At 47.4% G+C, this 15,413-nt stretch overlaps 1 protein-coding gene across 1 annotated transcript in view; it reads left to right on the top strand.

The window, feature by feature from the left end:
* The first annotated feature begins 34 nt into the window (after window positions 1–34).
* Alix (programmed cell death 6-interacting protein-like protein AliX) overlaps window positions 35–15,413 on the top strand; it is a 24,763-nt gene continuing 9,384 nt past the window's right edge. The window contains exons 1-12 of the mRNA XM_077707059.1: window positions 35–351; window positions 671–725; window positions 1,084–1,147; window positions 1,948–2,081; window positions 2,610–2,760; window positions 4,499–4,608; window positions 6,356–6,695; window positions 7,438–7,561; window positions 9,303–9,480; window positions 10,664–10,885; window positions 11,736–11,889; window positions 13,557–13,705. Of these exons, the coding sequence (XP_077563185.1) occupies window positions 146–351; window positions 671–725; window positions 1,084–1,147; window positions 1,948–2,081; window positions 2,610–2,760; window positions 4,499–4,608; window positions 6,356–6,695; window positions 7,438–7,561; window positions 9,303–9,480; window positions 10,664–10,885; window positions 11,736–11,889; window positions 13,557–13,705 (1,887 nt within the window). The 5' untranslated portion in view covers window positions 35–145. The remainder of the gene's footprint in view (window positions 352–670; window positions 726–1,083; window positions 1,148–1,947; window positions 2,082–2,609; window positions 2,761–4,498; window positions 4,609–6,355; window positions 6,696–7,437; window positions 7,562–9,302; window positions 9,481–10,663; window positions 10,886–11,735; window positions 11,890–13,556; window positions 13,706–15,413) is intronic.

Below are 15,413 nucleotides of genomic sequence, written 5' to 3'. Positions count from 1 at the left end.
CAGCCGCGATTTAAAGTTGCCGTTGCCGTTATCTGTCGGCATGAGTCACATGTAGCCAGCCAGCAATGGCCTGAGAGGAGATCGTCGGTGTAGCGGAAGAAGGAACGTTCGAAGTTCTCAGAGCTGCAAGAGGGGCAGGGCAGAGATGGCGGTTTACTTGGCCGTTCCACTGAAAAAGACCTCCGAGGTCGATTTGATCAAACCTCTGGCCAATGTAATATCCACCTACTACTCAACCGCCGACGAACAGTCGAACTACAATGAAGCCCTGACTGAGCTGAACAAGCTTCGCATGAACGCGACATGGAGAACCCTCGACAAACACGAAAGCTCACTAGATATCATGTACAGGTATGGCTTGTTCCTTTTGACATTTGTCCCCAGTTTCACCCTAACGAGATATGAGAGATTGTTCCGTCAAAGCCAAACGTTTATGCTGTCACTTCCAAGATCGCAGTGAACGTCGCAGTGAATTTATCTCTTGGGTGGGGGGTGGTCTGTGTCGTGATCAGTATTCAAACAGACTCGGATTGCTTTTTGGAGTTCATTTTCTGACATCATTATACGTGTGAGCTGCTGTGGTGTTGGATGTGGTTGTTTCGGCCGTGCTGGCGCTGAACCGGCCAGCGAGATCATTGCTTCTGTTTTTACACGGTGTCTTATGTCGCAGGTACTATGATCAGCTAACGTCACTCGAATCGAAGTGCCCTCCCAGTGACATACAGGTAAGGATGGCGTTTTATTTTGTCCCGCACTTGAGCCGTTCGTTGGTTTTAGTTTAGGTTGCTCTCACAAACGTTTGTGCGTGGGGGAGGAGAGATACTTTCTGACAGCATCAGTCGTCGGTGTTTGTGCAGTGGAAAGTTGAAAACACGCGTTACGCGATCTGCCGCATAGTAATCTGTATTTAAAACTGTATTTAAACTATAATGAAGTATCAGAATAAACTTCTGACAGCTCTCCTAGAGGCTGTCATCATCCAAAATAATTGCGTAATAGCCATGGTCTGACGCTTTTGTTCAGGCGTTGCGTGCTAATTAAAGATGATGAAATGCCGTGACATTGCCTGTGATGATGTTCCAGATACCGTTCAAATGGAAGGATGCTTTCGACAAAGGTGGATTTTTTAGTGGAACAGCCAGCCTAAGTAAGTGTCCTCAACGAATTTCATTTATGACCATTTGTGTTGTTTGACACAGCGAGGCATGCTGTGTGTTTGGATGTTATTTTGCGATGCACAACGTCAGCATCGGCACCTTTGGGGATGTACCAAAAACTGGGTAATCAATGTGTTAGCTTCATTTTCGCATTCAAGCTGAGCAATGAAACAGAACCAAAGGCATAGTTATCTCTCACATAGTTATCTCACGGCCGTCAAGTGCACATACTTGTCCCTGCTTTCTTTGTTATATGGCTTAATTGTTTGATACTGCTTCAATATTAGCCTGATTGTCTTTCTGACTTGGCAGTTTTTCTGAGTAAACAAAACTCTTATTTTGTCTTTATGGTCCCCTTAAAATATACTCGTCAAAGTCCCTGCAACAGTATTTCCAGCCTTTCTATAATTGGTTTAGCCATGTAACACTTACGGGCATACTTCGTTTTTACGTCTCCGTCATGTACCGTCTAGTGTATTTTCCGGAACCCCGAAAAAAGAAAGGAATGTAAATAACAGAACGATAAAAAAAAAAAAACACCTTTTTTAAGATTTCGGTAAGCCCATTTTAGGGTTATCTGGGTTCCACACTTCCTTCATATGCTTTGTTTTTAAAGTTTTGATACCGCTCACCGGGCTTGCTAACTTATGTAAAGACATTCATTCTCCTGCAGTGTTTAGGACCTGTTAAGGTCAGCGTTTTTATAGGAACAAATCACTGACTGGCTGGTGTTTGCTTTGAGCCGCTTGTTTCAACCTCATTCCAATTGAGATTTACTCTTGCCCTCCAGCTCTGACGTCCCTGAGTTATGAAAAGCTCTGCATTCTGTTCAACATTGCGGCCATGCAGTCCCAAATTGCTGCCGGCATGTGCACCGACATCAGCGACGACGAAGGTCTCAAGACTTGCGCTAAGTACTTCCAGGTAGGTACCCACCCTTTTTCACCGCCTTTTTTTTTTTTTTTTTTTGACCAGTGCACTTGCAACATACCGTTTAAGTGAAAAAGAGAAAAAAAGTAATTATTCTTTGGGAGGAGTTGATTAGAAAGCCAAGTGTGATGGGTAGGTAAGCTGAAGCATCATTTTTATTTTTTACGGTAAAAAAAGGGTGGCCTTTAAGAATCGATAGCCACCACAGAACGCCATGCATTACTTTTTGACAGTGCCAGTGTAAAACGAAAGCTGCATCAGCAGAACAACTTTGGGATAGATGTCTTCAGCAATCTGGAAATTCATCACTTTTTATCAGGCGTCTGTATTAGTGACATGCGTCTCGCTACTTATTTCGTGGCTACGCAATACCATATTACTTTTTTTTTTTGTGCCCTCGTTACTTAATGCGAATTAAATGACATTGCCCATGCGGTTGTTGCAAATCGGGATCCCCGAATGCGGCCGTGTCCAAATTGTGGCAGTGTTACAAGTGCCTCCTCCGCTCTGTTTGCTTTGCAGCAAGCCAGCGGGATCTTCCAGATGATGAAACACAGTGCACCCAATGTGCACCACGACCTGACCCCCGACCTTGAAGCCGACACGGTGTCTGCCCTGCAGGCGTTGATGTTGGCCCAGGCGCAGGAGAGCTTCTTCCGCAAGGCGGCTGCTGGTTCGTACACTACCCGTGCACCTCTCTTCTTTCCGCCGTCATCAAGGGATGCTGCACGGAATTGGTTGAACCCTTATCTGTGGCAACGGCTCGATTGCAGAGTTAAACGCGGGCAGTTTCTTGTGTTTCTGTGTCAGAATGTAAGCCTCAGTTTCTTTCTGGATCTGAGGTTGACTGATAACGCCGGCCCGTGCAGCCTTATGGATGCTGCAGTGACGTCGTGCAGGTTTGCATGGTGGTTTGTAGGGGTGGGTGATTGATCGATTAACCTTCTGATTAATTGATTAATGCTTTAGTCGGGATTAATTTTTTTTACTTGGTTAATCAGTTGACGCGACGTGAGCGAAATGAAACGAAGGCATCTTTGTTAAATTGTGCACAAGCATGTTGAGAATCGTATTGGTGTTCAAAGAGCACACCTTTTTTCACAGCAAAAAACGATGCAAGTATGCTCAGAGATGGTAGTGATTAAAACTGTAAGCTGATATCCAAGACAGGCGGGAAAACTGCTACTTTGAATATACATAGTACAAAAAACAGCGAGCGGGCACTCCCACCGTTGTACTGTTGTTTATTAACCAACCTTGGTGCAAGTAAACCACGATAAAACAACTCCCCCTGCAAATATGACACTAGCCAGTGTTCCTGAATAGCGCGAGTGACAACCGCGGTGATAAGTGTCCCACCCGCATCAGAGCTACGATGATGATCTGCTCAGCCCATCTGGGATTTCTGTGATGTGCTAGCCTGATTTAGCCCTAGTTTTTTATTTTTCTCTCTGTCTTCTTATCCTTTTATGTCCCCTCTACTCCCCTTTCTTTGCGCTGGGTTGTATGCAGGTGAGCTCCTGGCCGAGCTCAATAATATCCCCAGTGCACCTTCTTTCCTTTTCTCTTCCCTCAAACCACTGCAGAAAGATGTGAACAGGCTTAGGAGCATATTGCTGCTACTTATTTTTATATTTTATAATTATATAAAATATTTCAGTTTTCTTCCTAAACTTTGATGCCCAAAACTTCATTTTGTTGCTCATGGTCGCAAAAACATTTTTATGATCTCAAAGGACTGCAGGCATCATAAATATGAAATCAGAAAAAAATTAGGTTCGTTATGACGGACAAAATGGGGTGTCACTCGTGGTTAGCATTGGGCCCTTGCTGCTGTATGTATCAGTTTAAGAAGAACACACCTTGATCAGCGAGATTTATGGTTCAAGTGGAGACCATAAACATAAAGTTGCTATTGCTGTCATTTGTAATAACAACAAAGTTTCACAATTTCGCCTACCTGTCACATGCCTGTCGAGCCGCTGGGTTTGATGTGACTTGACGAGCAAAGCAAGTCTGGTTTTTAGTGGGCAGAAGTACTTGCTGTACTCTTTCTTTCACTTTTCGAAGGTCCGAGTACCTTCGTCAGTCAACATTGGCGTTAATGTCCAAAACCCCACAAAGCCTGGGAGAAAAAAAAAAAAAAGTTGTTTAAGTTTTTCCTGAGCAATGCTGGGTATCAAAGGGTTAAGGCATCGCAACCGATCAATCAATCAATTAACCGATTAAAGCCTGCCGATTAATCGGATTAAAATTTTTAACCGACGCCCAGCCCTGGTGGCTTGGTGATCTCTTGGTCCTGTAAAAGAATTTTTATTTTTGATTTTGGTCATAATCAGTGGCGACTGTCTGTTTGTTTGCGTACGATTCCTGCAGCTTGAACTTCTCCCTCTCCCGCTTTCTCTCTGCAGACAAAATGAAGGACATGATCATTGCGAAGGTCGCAGCGCAGTGTGAAGAGCTCTATGCCGACGCCGCCAAACAGATGGGGAGAGATTCTCTCAAGAACATGTGGGACAGGGTGAGGCACCCAGGTCCACTCCACTCCCCTGTTTTTCTTTTTGTGATTGCATAGTCTATACACTATGAGCTGGATTGTTCGTTAGTTGCTGCTTGTGCGAAAGAAATGAATTGTGATGTTCCAGGGAGCGCCAGTTGGACAGGAAAACGCTGATTTTAAGCAAAGGAGCATTTTTTTTCTTATGCACACATTTATGCTAATTCAAAACAGCTGTTATGTTTCACGTTATTTAAGGATTACAGCCACAAAGAAGCAGTCGGAGTATGTTGTTTACCAATGAGGATTGTCAGCCATGATTAAGGCACCTTCTGAATTCAGGCAAGGACATGAGCCGCTACCTTTTGCTAAAAATATTTGACAAGACTTGGCTAGTTTATGATGACTTCATGTGGTTTCTTGGCTCTGGCCAAAAAGAACTGAAGCTGAGCAAGAAGCAGATATTAATGACAGTATTGGCCTTTGACAATGACAGCAATTAATGACAGCAACGTTGCAGATTACTCTACATGTCTTGTGTCCTCCTTCATGTGTGTGTGTGTGTGTGTGTGTGTGTGTGTGTGTGTGTGTGTGTCTTTTGTTTCTTTTTTGCACCTAGATATGTTGATTTTGCAGTGAGAGCATCTACTGCTTTGTGTTGTCACTAATTAGGAGCAAATTGTGTCTATATAAAATACCACACAATAGCTTTGCATAACCAATATAATTTCCCTACTCATTCAGGGGACCTCATAACAGGCTTAAATCCGTTGTAGCCACATTAAAGGGACCCTGGAGCACTTACCATCTACTACTCGGAATGTATTTGGGGGTAAAATCTATTGTCCCAGGAATCTCCTCCCGCAAGAATTGTGAAAATCTGTTCGCTGTCACTGAAACTACGTGCGATGAGAAATAGTGCATAATCGTTCCCTCGAGAAAGAGTGCATAATTGTACCGTGGAAAACGCAACGGAAGCTGCGCACTCTCTCCCAAAGAGAGGGGCAGCCCGCAGCATTCTGTTTGGTGGCGTTCGGTTCATCATATGCCGGGAAATTTTCTCCCTTTCTCTGCAAAAAGGAAAGTCCCATTTGTGGGCTGGTGCAACAAAAAAGTGGGCATGGCTACCTGCTCGCAAGCGCGTGCTCAGGCTGGTAGGGCGTTTTTGAAGCAATAAATGTTTGTTGTCGAGTGGTCTGGTTGAAAGGAAGGTATTGAGTTCGTCATTCAAACTCCACGCGCACTGAAAACACTAGAGAAATGCCAAAACTGTGCGTACAGGTTCGGGCATAGAAAAGGTTGGTACACAGTGCTGATGATGGCGGATAATCACAAGAAATGCGAGAAATAAGCCGTGAAGTTGACCAGCGACAGCCAGTAGGGCAGCCGTGGCAGAAATGACGTCATTTCGGCCACGCCAGTGGTGCATAATGAGGAAAATTGAAGAGAGTGCGATTGGTTTTTCGGTCTCTTTCACAGTGATTTGCGCGCTCAGCGCTTCACGTGCACGTGCAATATTTGCCTCAGGTGTTCCTGGCAGTGTAATTTAAACATCGCGCAGGTTTATTTTCACTGCTCGAAGAGTGTTGCAGGGTCCCTTTAAGCTACTGCTTCCTGTTAATTAAGGGTCACTCTAAGCATTGCAACGAAGGAGATAAAGGGGGGTCATCTCACGTGTCTGATCTAAGTTCATACACACTCGCATACACTACTTAGTGCAAAGCCACACGCACTGCGTGACACGGTTTTCTTGTCCTCTCCCAATTGCCAGGAATGGCTTCCGATAGTGGCGAGCAAGCAGGCGGCGTTTGGCGCCATCGCCCAGTACCACCAGGCGCTGCTGTGCCACGCCAACAAGAACGTGGGCGAGGAGCTGGCCCGTCTGCAGCACGCCATCGAGCTGATGAAGACGGCCGAGAGCCAGGCGGGCGTGTCCTTCTCCTTCCGTGACGAGGCCAAGAAGATCTCGCTCCTCTACGAGGACGTCAAGAAGGACAACGACTTCATCTACCACGCCCGCGTGCCCGAGATCCGCGGCCTGCCGCCCATCGGCAAGGCAGTGCTGGCCAAGCCGCTGCCGGTCCCAGAGAAGTTCAGCCCCTCGGGACAGGGTACGGGCGCGTTCTTTTGTCAGGCTTAACGAGGCAACCATTCCGTCATCCTGCTCCGCTGCTAAAGGAGCATGAAACTGACAGGACTCTGAATGCAAGAACGGGGGATTCTGTTTGCTAGAGACAGTGTGTAGCTTTTTATCTTTATCCGCACAAACTTATTGTGCTTGAGTATCACAACCTCCCAATTGTTGTATCGAGGACTTTTGTGTCACACTCGTTAAGGCAGGCGTATCATATAAGCTGTAATACCTTGTTGTACAGATGATGTGCTTACATCACAATGCTAGCCTACAGCTTTCAACATAAGCGTGAGGGAAAAACAAAAATAAGGAGCAGTGGGGGTGTCTACCAGCTTCATGCCGGAATTCGTGGCGCATGCTTTATTATAGCATTCCCCATCAGCATCTCTGTCTTTGTTTTTGTCAGGCATGATGACTCAATGGTCAAATTGTTCGGTTGAATCAGAAATCACAGGTTCCATTCCTAGCTGCTGTGACTGCGCCTATTACAGAAGCAAAACACCCAAATGCCCTCACGCTTAACACTACAGGTTTTTAATTCTTCAGGCCCAGGAAGAAGCCAACTGTGCTTCATTATGTCAAGCCCCCTAAAACTGTTTTTTCCTTAGTTTCATATTGAACAGTGAAATAAATTGTTGCATTATGTTGTTGGTTAGTATTTTCCCCCCTAAATGTTTCCTCATCTTGCCGATCTCTTTTTTTTCTCTCTTCCTGCCCAGACCTCTTCAGTGCCTTGCTGCCTGTGTCCGTCAGTCAAGCTGTGCAAAAGTTTGAAGTGCGCAAGACTGAGATCGTGAATGGGGAAATCGCCAGGCTAAGGCAGCAGACTCAGTACCTGAACGGGTATGTCCCTGCCGTCCCTTTCTGGCATGGTGCTACTTTTGATTAGTTTCGTTCGGGTCAACGATCACTTTGAAATAATGTTAGAATGGTACGAGTGATGGTACTAAGCAGGAAAGGGCTGCCATATATTTATTTTTATTTATTTATTGGTACCTCAAGGGCCCTTTTGGGGCATTACATGAGGGGTGTGCAGGAAAATAGGCAGGCAAAATACAGTGCAATGATGTAAACAATAAGGGTTACACGTCATGACACAAATCTTGTATCGCAGACCTAAAAAGAGTGCTATCAGTAATAACGGCGATGTCGGCAGGAAGATTGTTCCAGTCATGCGCTGTATGAACAAAAAATGAACGTTGAAAAGTTGTAGTGTGAGCGCGCGGTGGGTAAACAGCGTTACGATGGCTGTGGCGCGATGTTTTAGGAGGGGGTAGGATGAACTGATTGTTTGGGGATATGAGCCAAGTGAGGCTAGCTTGGGTAAGTGTTAGTTTTGAAGAACGCCAGAATAGTACGGCAAAAAAAATTTAAGCAGTTCCAGTCAACATGAAAGCTTGATTGATTGATTGATTGTGGGGTCTAACGTGCCGACACAACGCAGGCGATGAGGCGCGCCGTAGTGGAGGGCTCCGGATTAATTTTGACCACCTGGGGATCTTTATCGTGCGCCGAAATCTCGTACACACGGGCGTTTTTGCTTTTCGCCTCCATCAGAAATCAACATGAAAGCTGTCGGAAGTGTGGAGCAGTGATTTGCCAGTGCCTGCCTTGGGTTATTCTTGCGAGTACCTTGTATTTATGCTTTGCAATTTCCGTACACTCAGCAATGAATACCGCCTGTATAACATGCCTGATACAGGCAGCGTTGTTATTTGGGGTTAATGCGTTAATTCATGCCGTTTTCCTTAGTTTCTATTACTGTGTACTTAGTTGCGGCCTAGCACTGTCGCAGCTCTAAGATCACCCCCAACACTTTGCTTATGAGTAAAGTGATCCAGGTTTGATCCCTACCAGGGGAAGGGAGAGAGAGATAACTTTGTTGCATAACAGCCAGGAACCCTAGACCTCGGCCAAGAGCCCTTGGGCTTTAGCAGCATCTTCGGCCAGCTGAATGGCCCAGACGTGATCCGCTGGGTCGGAGCTGAGCAATAGTCGCCCACTGCTCTACACTAGCGATGTTGTCGCCTGTGGACAGACCCATAGCATGTGTGCTAGGTCTGCCCTGTCCTTACACCGGTGGCACTAGTCAGAATATTGCCCGGTGTAACAATGACTGTATGCCACCGGGTTGGGGTACGAATTCGTTTGCAGAAGTCGCCAAGCCACGGATTGCCATTTACTGAGGGTAGGACGAGCTGGGGGGAAGCTGGCCGGCTCTAGCCTGTGATGTCCCTGTAGAACACGAGCCGTTCCCTGCACGAACAGCGAAGTGAATGAGCGCTGTCGTCGTCACCAGCTTGTTCAGAAAATCCTCCAAGCTGCCTCCAGTGGTCTGCCTTTCTTCGTGAAATGTAAGCGACAAGAAGCTATGCCAAGTGCTGTAGCACAGGTCCCTGAAGGCGGAATATGACAGCCGGTTATCTTGGCTACTCATTTCACACGGCTAAGTCGACAATGGTAGCTGAACTCCACAACCCTTGGTGATGCTGTCCCTATGTAAGGCAATTCCAGCTTCACTGCCAAGATGTGTCGGTGGGTTCCGTTGTTTGTGTGACTCCTTTCTTCCTCCCCCTCTGGGCAGGGTGCTGGCCTCCCTCAACCTGCCGGCGGCCCTGGAGGACACGACGGGCCACAGCCTCCCGCCCAGCATCCGCGACAAGGCGGAGGCTGTGCGGGCCAAGGGCGGCATCCAGGCCATTCGGAAGCTGATCAGCGAACTCCCCGTGCTGCTCGAGAGGAATCGCGAAATCCTCGCTGAGGTGGGCGCTTCGCGGGGCTTCTTTTTTGCGCTTTACGAAAGATGGGGCGTGGAAAGAATTTGGCATTAGCGGAGAGGGTACTACGTGCTGGCACAATGACGAGCTCCTAGTTTTTCTACTTTACGTGGTGGCCGTGTTGTGCCTGAAATCAGAGTTGGGCCACAGTTTGTTTTTGGTGGCATCTGCGTTACGCACTTGAAAATTTCAGATTTAGAGCTTTTGTTCTGGGGTTATTAGCTGAAGGGAGTGAAAATGCCTCTTGACACACAGTTTTCGTATGGCTCGTGGCATGGAACTAGTCTTTACAAGCTTTGTGAATCAAGATGGTATTTCAAGTGTGGCTTGCTTTTACTGCAGGCAATGCGCCTCCACAGATTGTGTTAAATATTTGATAGGTGGGCTGAGAATGGTTGCAGAAAATGGTAGTGTGGGTGCTAAGACAATCCAGGCTCCAACTAACTGGAATATATTTTACAGAATGCGTGCCTTGCACTGAGATTGGAATAAAAACAGAAGGCTCACAAAATGACATAATAACAATAGAAATTATTTGTCGTATAAACCATTCCTTGTAACCTCTTGTCATCCCCATAGTGTTTTGCATAATCACACACCCAGCAAAAAAAAGTTTCTGGACATGCTTACTAAGTCGCGAGTCCCCCGTTTAAACTTTTTTCCCCTTGGCAGACCCTCCGTGGCAGTGTGGGGTCACAAGCAGAGTCAATGGTACTAGATGAGTTGGGCCGCTGCACAAGTTTCCTATATGAATTTCGCCTATGCCCCTAGTTCTTACGTTCTTGAGGTAAAACATTTTTATCACAGTCACCGCATTCTTGGAATTTCGTTTATTGTTTCTTTGTGAGAACCTGTCATCGCCGTTACTTTGCAACCCCATTTGTGCAGCAGTTTTAGCTTTTATTACTAAATCTATAATTTGTACAGACTTCCCTTGCTTGTTTGTTCTTACCTGCAAGATTTTTATTGTGACGAGCTTTCCAGCTTTCTAGTAGCATCCACTTGTGCAGGTGTGTCAGTCTCCCTTGTGGGACTTTTCAACGAGTGTCCACTTTCATGTGGCTTTCCAACAAGTGTCTTGTCTCTCCCATGGCTCTCCGGATTTCCAAAAAGTGTCCACTAGCTTCTGACGAGCGTCTGCTCCGCTTCCTCCACGTTGCTCCCGCAGGGCGAGCGGCTGCTGCAGGAGGAGCAGGACTCTGACCGGGAGCTGCGCGCGCAGTTCAAGGAGCGCTGGACGCGCAGCCCCTCGGAGAAGCTCAACGAGCCCCTGCGCAACAGCCTGGCCAAGTACAAGGAGATCATGCGTGTGGCCACCGACGCCGACAAGACGGTCCAGGAGAAGTTCCAGAAGCACCAGCGGAACATCGAGCTGCTCAGCGCCTCTGACGTGAGTGGGCTCTTTGTCCTTGCTGTTATAACTGTTGTCGTTGGCATTTCTGCAAGGTCTGAGGCTTGTGGAAAGCTCTCGTGCACAATTGAACATCTTGGTCCTCGGACGGAGAAAAGCAAGTGCCCGTGTGATATTGTCACGACGCCAAAGATGACACAGTTGGCTTGAAGGAAAAACAAGTTTATTTGAGTGAACTTGTGCTCCCCTAACAACTCAAAAAATACACAGGCGGCAAAGCGGCAGTCAACAAAGTGATGTGCGCAGGCGAGTGTCGGCAAAAAGACTGCCGCGGCATCTGCTCTGCGGGCATTTATCTCTTGGTGCGAGTGTTTCTCGAACCGTCGAATTACATCCAGACCACTGTAGATCAAAGAACATTATTCTAGGCTGGCGACGTTAGTTTGAAACGCTCTCCCTATCAAAGCAGATAACATGTGCGGCATACAAAATAAAGAATGGGACGTGCGCTTCCCTTGGCCCATGGATAACACAGCCCGGCACAGTCGGTCAGCAAAAACAAAACATAAATAAACAAACCCAATGCATGGTTCGTGGCAACATTCACAGAGAGAGAGAGAGAATAACTTTATTTCTCACGAGGCTCAGTCCTAGCGAGTGTCCCTCAGGTGAGGGAGGAGCACCAGGTAATCCTGAGCCCTAGTGGTGGTCAGGAGCTGTAGCTCGGGCGAGGAGCTCCCGGTCACCTCCAGCCAGGTAGCGGGAGGGTTGGGTAAACGGAGCGGGGGTAAAGAGGGGCATTCCCAAATGGCATGAATATTCACAGAGTGTGCCGAGTCAAGTTGGCCAACCTGCCAGGCCTGAGGGCATGTCCTCCTCCTGTGTGCAGGCTGAGCTGCAGAGCGGCATTCCGTCCGGCAACCCGACAGCGACCAACTCGCCCTGCGTCCAGCGGCTGAAGCAGCTGATGGAGGAAGTCGAGACCATCAAGGCAGAGCGCGAGGCCATCGAGGCGGAGCTCAAGAGCTCCACGGTTGACATGAGTGAGCATCCACTCGCACTGCTGCTGCCACCGCTGTTCATACAATAGCGGCCGATGAACCACAAGCGGCATTTACTTGTTTTTGGTTCATCGGCCACTATTGATGCATGCTGGGCTGTGCCGGTTCATCAGCACAGCCTAGCATGCCTCGCTGCCTTTCCCTCACACTTTCACAATGCACTACCTCGGCATACCACCCTCCGCCTCACACTGTTGTCACACTTTCCTCCTCCATTTCCTTTCTGTCTTCAGTTCGCCCTTCGTTCGCTTGGTAATGAGGCCAACGCTGCCGTCAAATTACACTAGCGGGCTCCAAAGTGCTGTGCACTAAAACATGTGCCAAATCAGGTATTTAGGAGAGCCTGTTTTGAGTTTTATGTGCCCCCCCCCCCCCCCCCTCCTCTCTCTCTCTCTCTCTCTCTCTCTCTCTCTCTCTCTCTCTCTCTCTCTCTCTCTCTCTCTCTCTCTCTCTCTCTCTCTCTCCCCCCCCCCCCCCCCCCCCCCCTTCAACATCCCCGTCTACTCCCCGTCCTCCATTGTACAAGGCTGTAGTGCATCACTCCCCCTCCTAGTGGCACAGCCTGCAGGGGCTGGGGGGAAGCAGAAGGATAGATGTGCACATACCAGTAACTTCAACCCAGCCTTGCCAAGCATTTTGATCTGTAAAAAAATGCGGAAAAAAAAAAAAAAAACCTGCGACATGTTCTGGCATTTGCTGAGATGCAGCTGCTGTGGCAGGACCAAAGTAAAGAGCCACCGCCCGAGACCCGGGCCCAGATATAATTTCCTACTTAAATTGTTCCCTTTTTCTTTTTCTTTCTCCTTCAATATCACGTTGCAGTAAAAGCTTATTAATTCGAAGTCGAAGGGTGCCATGAAATTGTTCGCATTAAGCAGAGTTCAAATTAGCGGGGGGGCGCCAGAATGAATGGAAATCGCGCCACACTGCACGGGCATAATACAAAGAAGCCACCTCTAGACTCGTTATCGTGAATTAGGCGCTACTACACGTTTGTGGTGGGTGATTTCGTAAATAATAATGGCATGCGCCGGGGCACTGGCGTTTGTGACGCGGCGCCCTCTTTAGAAGGGAAATAAGCTGTTGCCGGTGTGTAACACGCGCACCACGCTGTTTTTTTTTTTTTTTTTTTTTCCTTGTTGTTTCGCATCTCGAATAATTTGGTTTGGCTTGGATTTGCAGCACACTGTAATCACTGTAAACACACTGTGATCACTTCTTCTGCGAGAAGCGATGGAAACCAGGAGATGATAGTTCGAATTAACCGTTCTGGATATGGACGCGTTCGAATTATCGGGAGTTTTCCCCCATTGAAATGTACAGGGCTTTGCTGGCACCAGGGCGTGAGTTCAGATTAACAGAGTTCGAATTAACGAGCTTTTACTGTATAAGCTTGCAGGGTGCAGTCCGTGGAAGGGTAGCTATGCGGGGTCTGCCGCAAGAAACCATTTGGTGGGGGGGGGAACACCGCTCACAGGAGTAAGAAGTACTGCATGTGATAACATAATTCCTTGCAAATGTGAGAATATCCACACCTTCCTCTGTTTGTGAAGCAGGTTACAGAAGTAGCAATGGGCTACTTCTTTCGGGGTTGGGGGAAGGGCTGTGCACATGCAGTGTGTGTGATGGGTCTTCCCTCGTGGTTGCAGGGCCCAAGTTCCTGTCGGCCCTGACCGAGGACGGGGGCATCAACGAGCAGGCGCTCTCAGTGGAGATGCTGGGCGAGTCCTTGGGCCCCCTGCAGAAGCAGGTGGCCGACAGCCTGGCCAGGGAGCAGCAGCTGGTCCAGAGCATCCAGGTGAGGGGGCACGCTGGGAACAACAACATGGTGCAAAGAGGACATGTGGCCAGCTCTGAGGGTAGCTATAGGGTTTTCTCAAAGCCTGCATGTATTGAAAACGGGAGGTTGGGGGAGGAAATGTGTGCTTTTGATTACCACAGGTAACGGGCAGGGAACAGAGATCTCTTTGCTGTTACGTACGTTTCATTGTCAAGGCATTCGACTGTTCTAGCTTCCACTGATGAGGGATAGAAACGGGAGGGATTCTTCAAGACTGCAGCAGGTTTCCTGCCAACTATGCACCTAGTGTGGCCTGCCGCAGTGGCTCAGTGGCTAAAGTGTTGTGCTGCTGAGCCCAAGAATGTGGGATCAATCACGGCCACCGTGGCACCTTCCAGGCGGAGGGAAAATATGAAAACACCTGTGACGAGATTTCGGCCTGTGTTTAAGATCGCCAATTGCTCAGAAATAATCTGGAACCCTCCGCTACGGCACGCTTCATAGCCCAAGAGTAGCTTCGGCGCATTCAACCCCATCATTTCTTTTATTTTATTTTTTCATTTAGTGTGTGTGTGGCCTACACAATCTTCCTTTGGCAGTGGTGTAGTTTTTCAGGAACGTTGACTCCAACGGTGCAACCTTCATCCGCTTGCTCTGTTCTGCACAGAGCTCGTTCTGAATGTGGTGTGTTATACGCTCTGTTCCTTCTCCTCCTCCCCCCTCCAGGCAGCCAATGCTGAGTTCTGCCAGGAGAAGCAGGGGCACGGCGGAAACAACCGCGAGGCTGTCTTGATGGAGCTGGCTGCGGCATATGACATGTACATGGAGCTCACTGCAAACCTGGAAGAGGGCACCAAGGTACGTGCATTCGTGCTAGCTCCGTTTTCTGCACTTCTTTTGCTGTTCCAACTGTTTTTTTTTTTTTTTTTTTAAACGATAGTCTTTCTTGGGCTACTGAAGTATGAGGTGAGTGAGAAAGAGAAGAGAGGCGGTTACTTGGAAGGCAGGGAAGCCAGTCGACTATCATCTTTAGTCGGCATTTGCAACGAAAGGAGCAGATACGCGGCCTTTCTTTTTTTTCTTTTCTTTTTTTCGTTATGCTGTGGGAGTTCAAAACTTGGTTTTTCACATTCAGAGTACCAGCAATTGGTCCAATTTTAACATGCATATTTTTTTTCATGTTTTGGGGAAGCAATAAAATGATGTAGTTGTGAAACCAAAACCTTTTGTGGCAGAACAGTTCTATTGCATGTTATTGTTCAGGATGTCGGCCTAATGCTCAAGCTTTTCAGGTGACATAAGGTCATGCAAAAATTTATTTTGAAACTGTCTGCATGCGTAGGGATGGACGGCAAGTTTCATTTGCACTAAGCTTCATCACTTGGCTTCGAACATTTTTTTGCACATCGACATCGCCTACAGCTGGTGTAGCAGAAGTGCGTTGCAGGCCCCTTTATAATAAGCGAACACATTGTGTGTCTAACATTGCATCATCATGTCTGAATTTCTGTGTGTGTACTTTCAAGAAGAGGTGTAAGTGGGAAAGTTTTTCAAATTGCTATGGCTATTACCATACTAAATTGCAAAGCAACTATATTTGCAAAGCTATATTTAGTTACCTCCCAGAAACAGCACTACCTTAATCTTGTCAGTGTGCTATGTCATATCTAAGGGCCATTTTGGCCAGCAAAAAGTATCTGTTTATGCCTTTCACAATTCCGCTTTG

This window comes from Haemaphysalis longicornis, unplaced genomic scaffold (assembly GCF_048455015.1).
Source record: "Haemaphysalis longicornis isolate Haplotype H1 unplaced genomic scaffold, Haemaphysalis longicornis Haplotype H1 scaffold_4, whole genome shotgun sequence".
NCBI lineage: Eukaryota > Metazoa > Arthropoda > Arachnida > Ixodida > Ixodidae > Haemaphysalis > Haemaphysalis longicornis.
The sequence above is the reverse complement of the archived record's forward strand: the minus strand, read 5'-3'. Positions and strand labels throughout refer to the sequence as shown.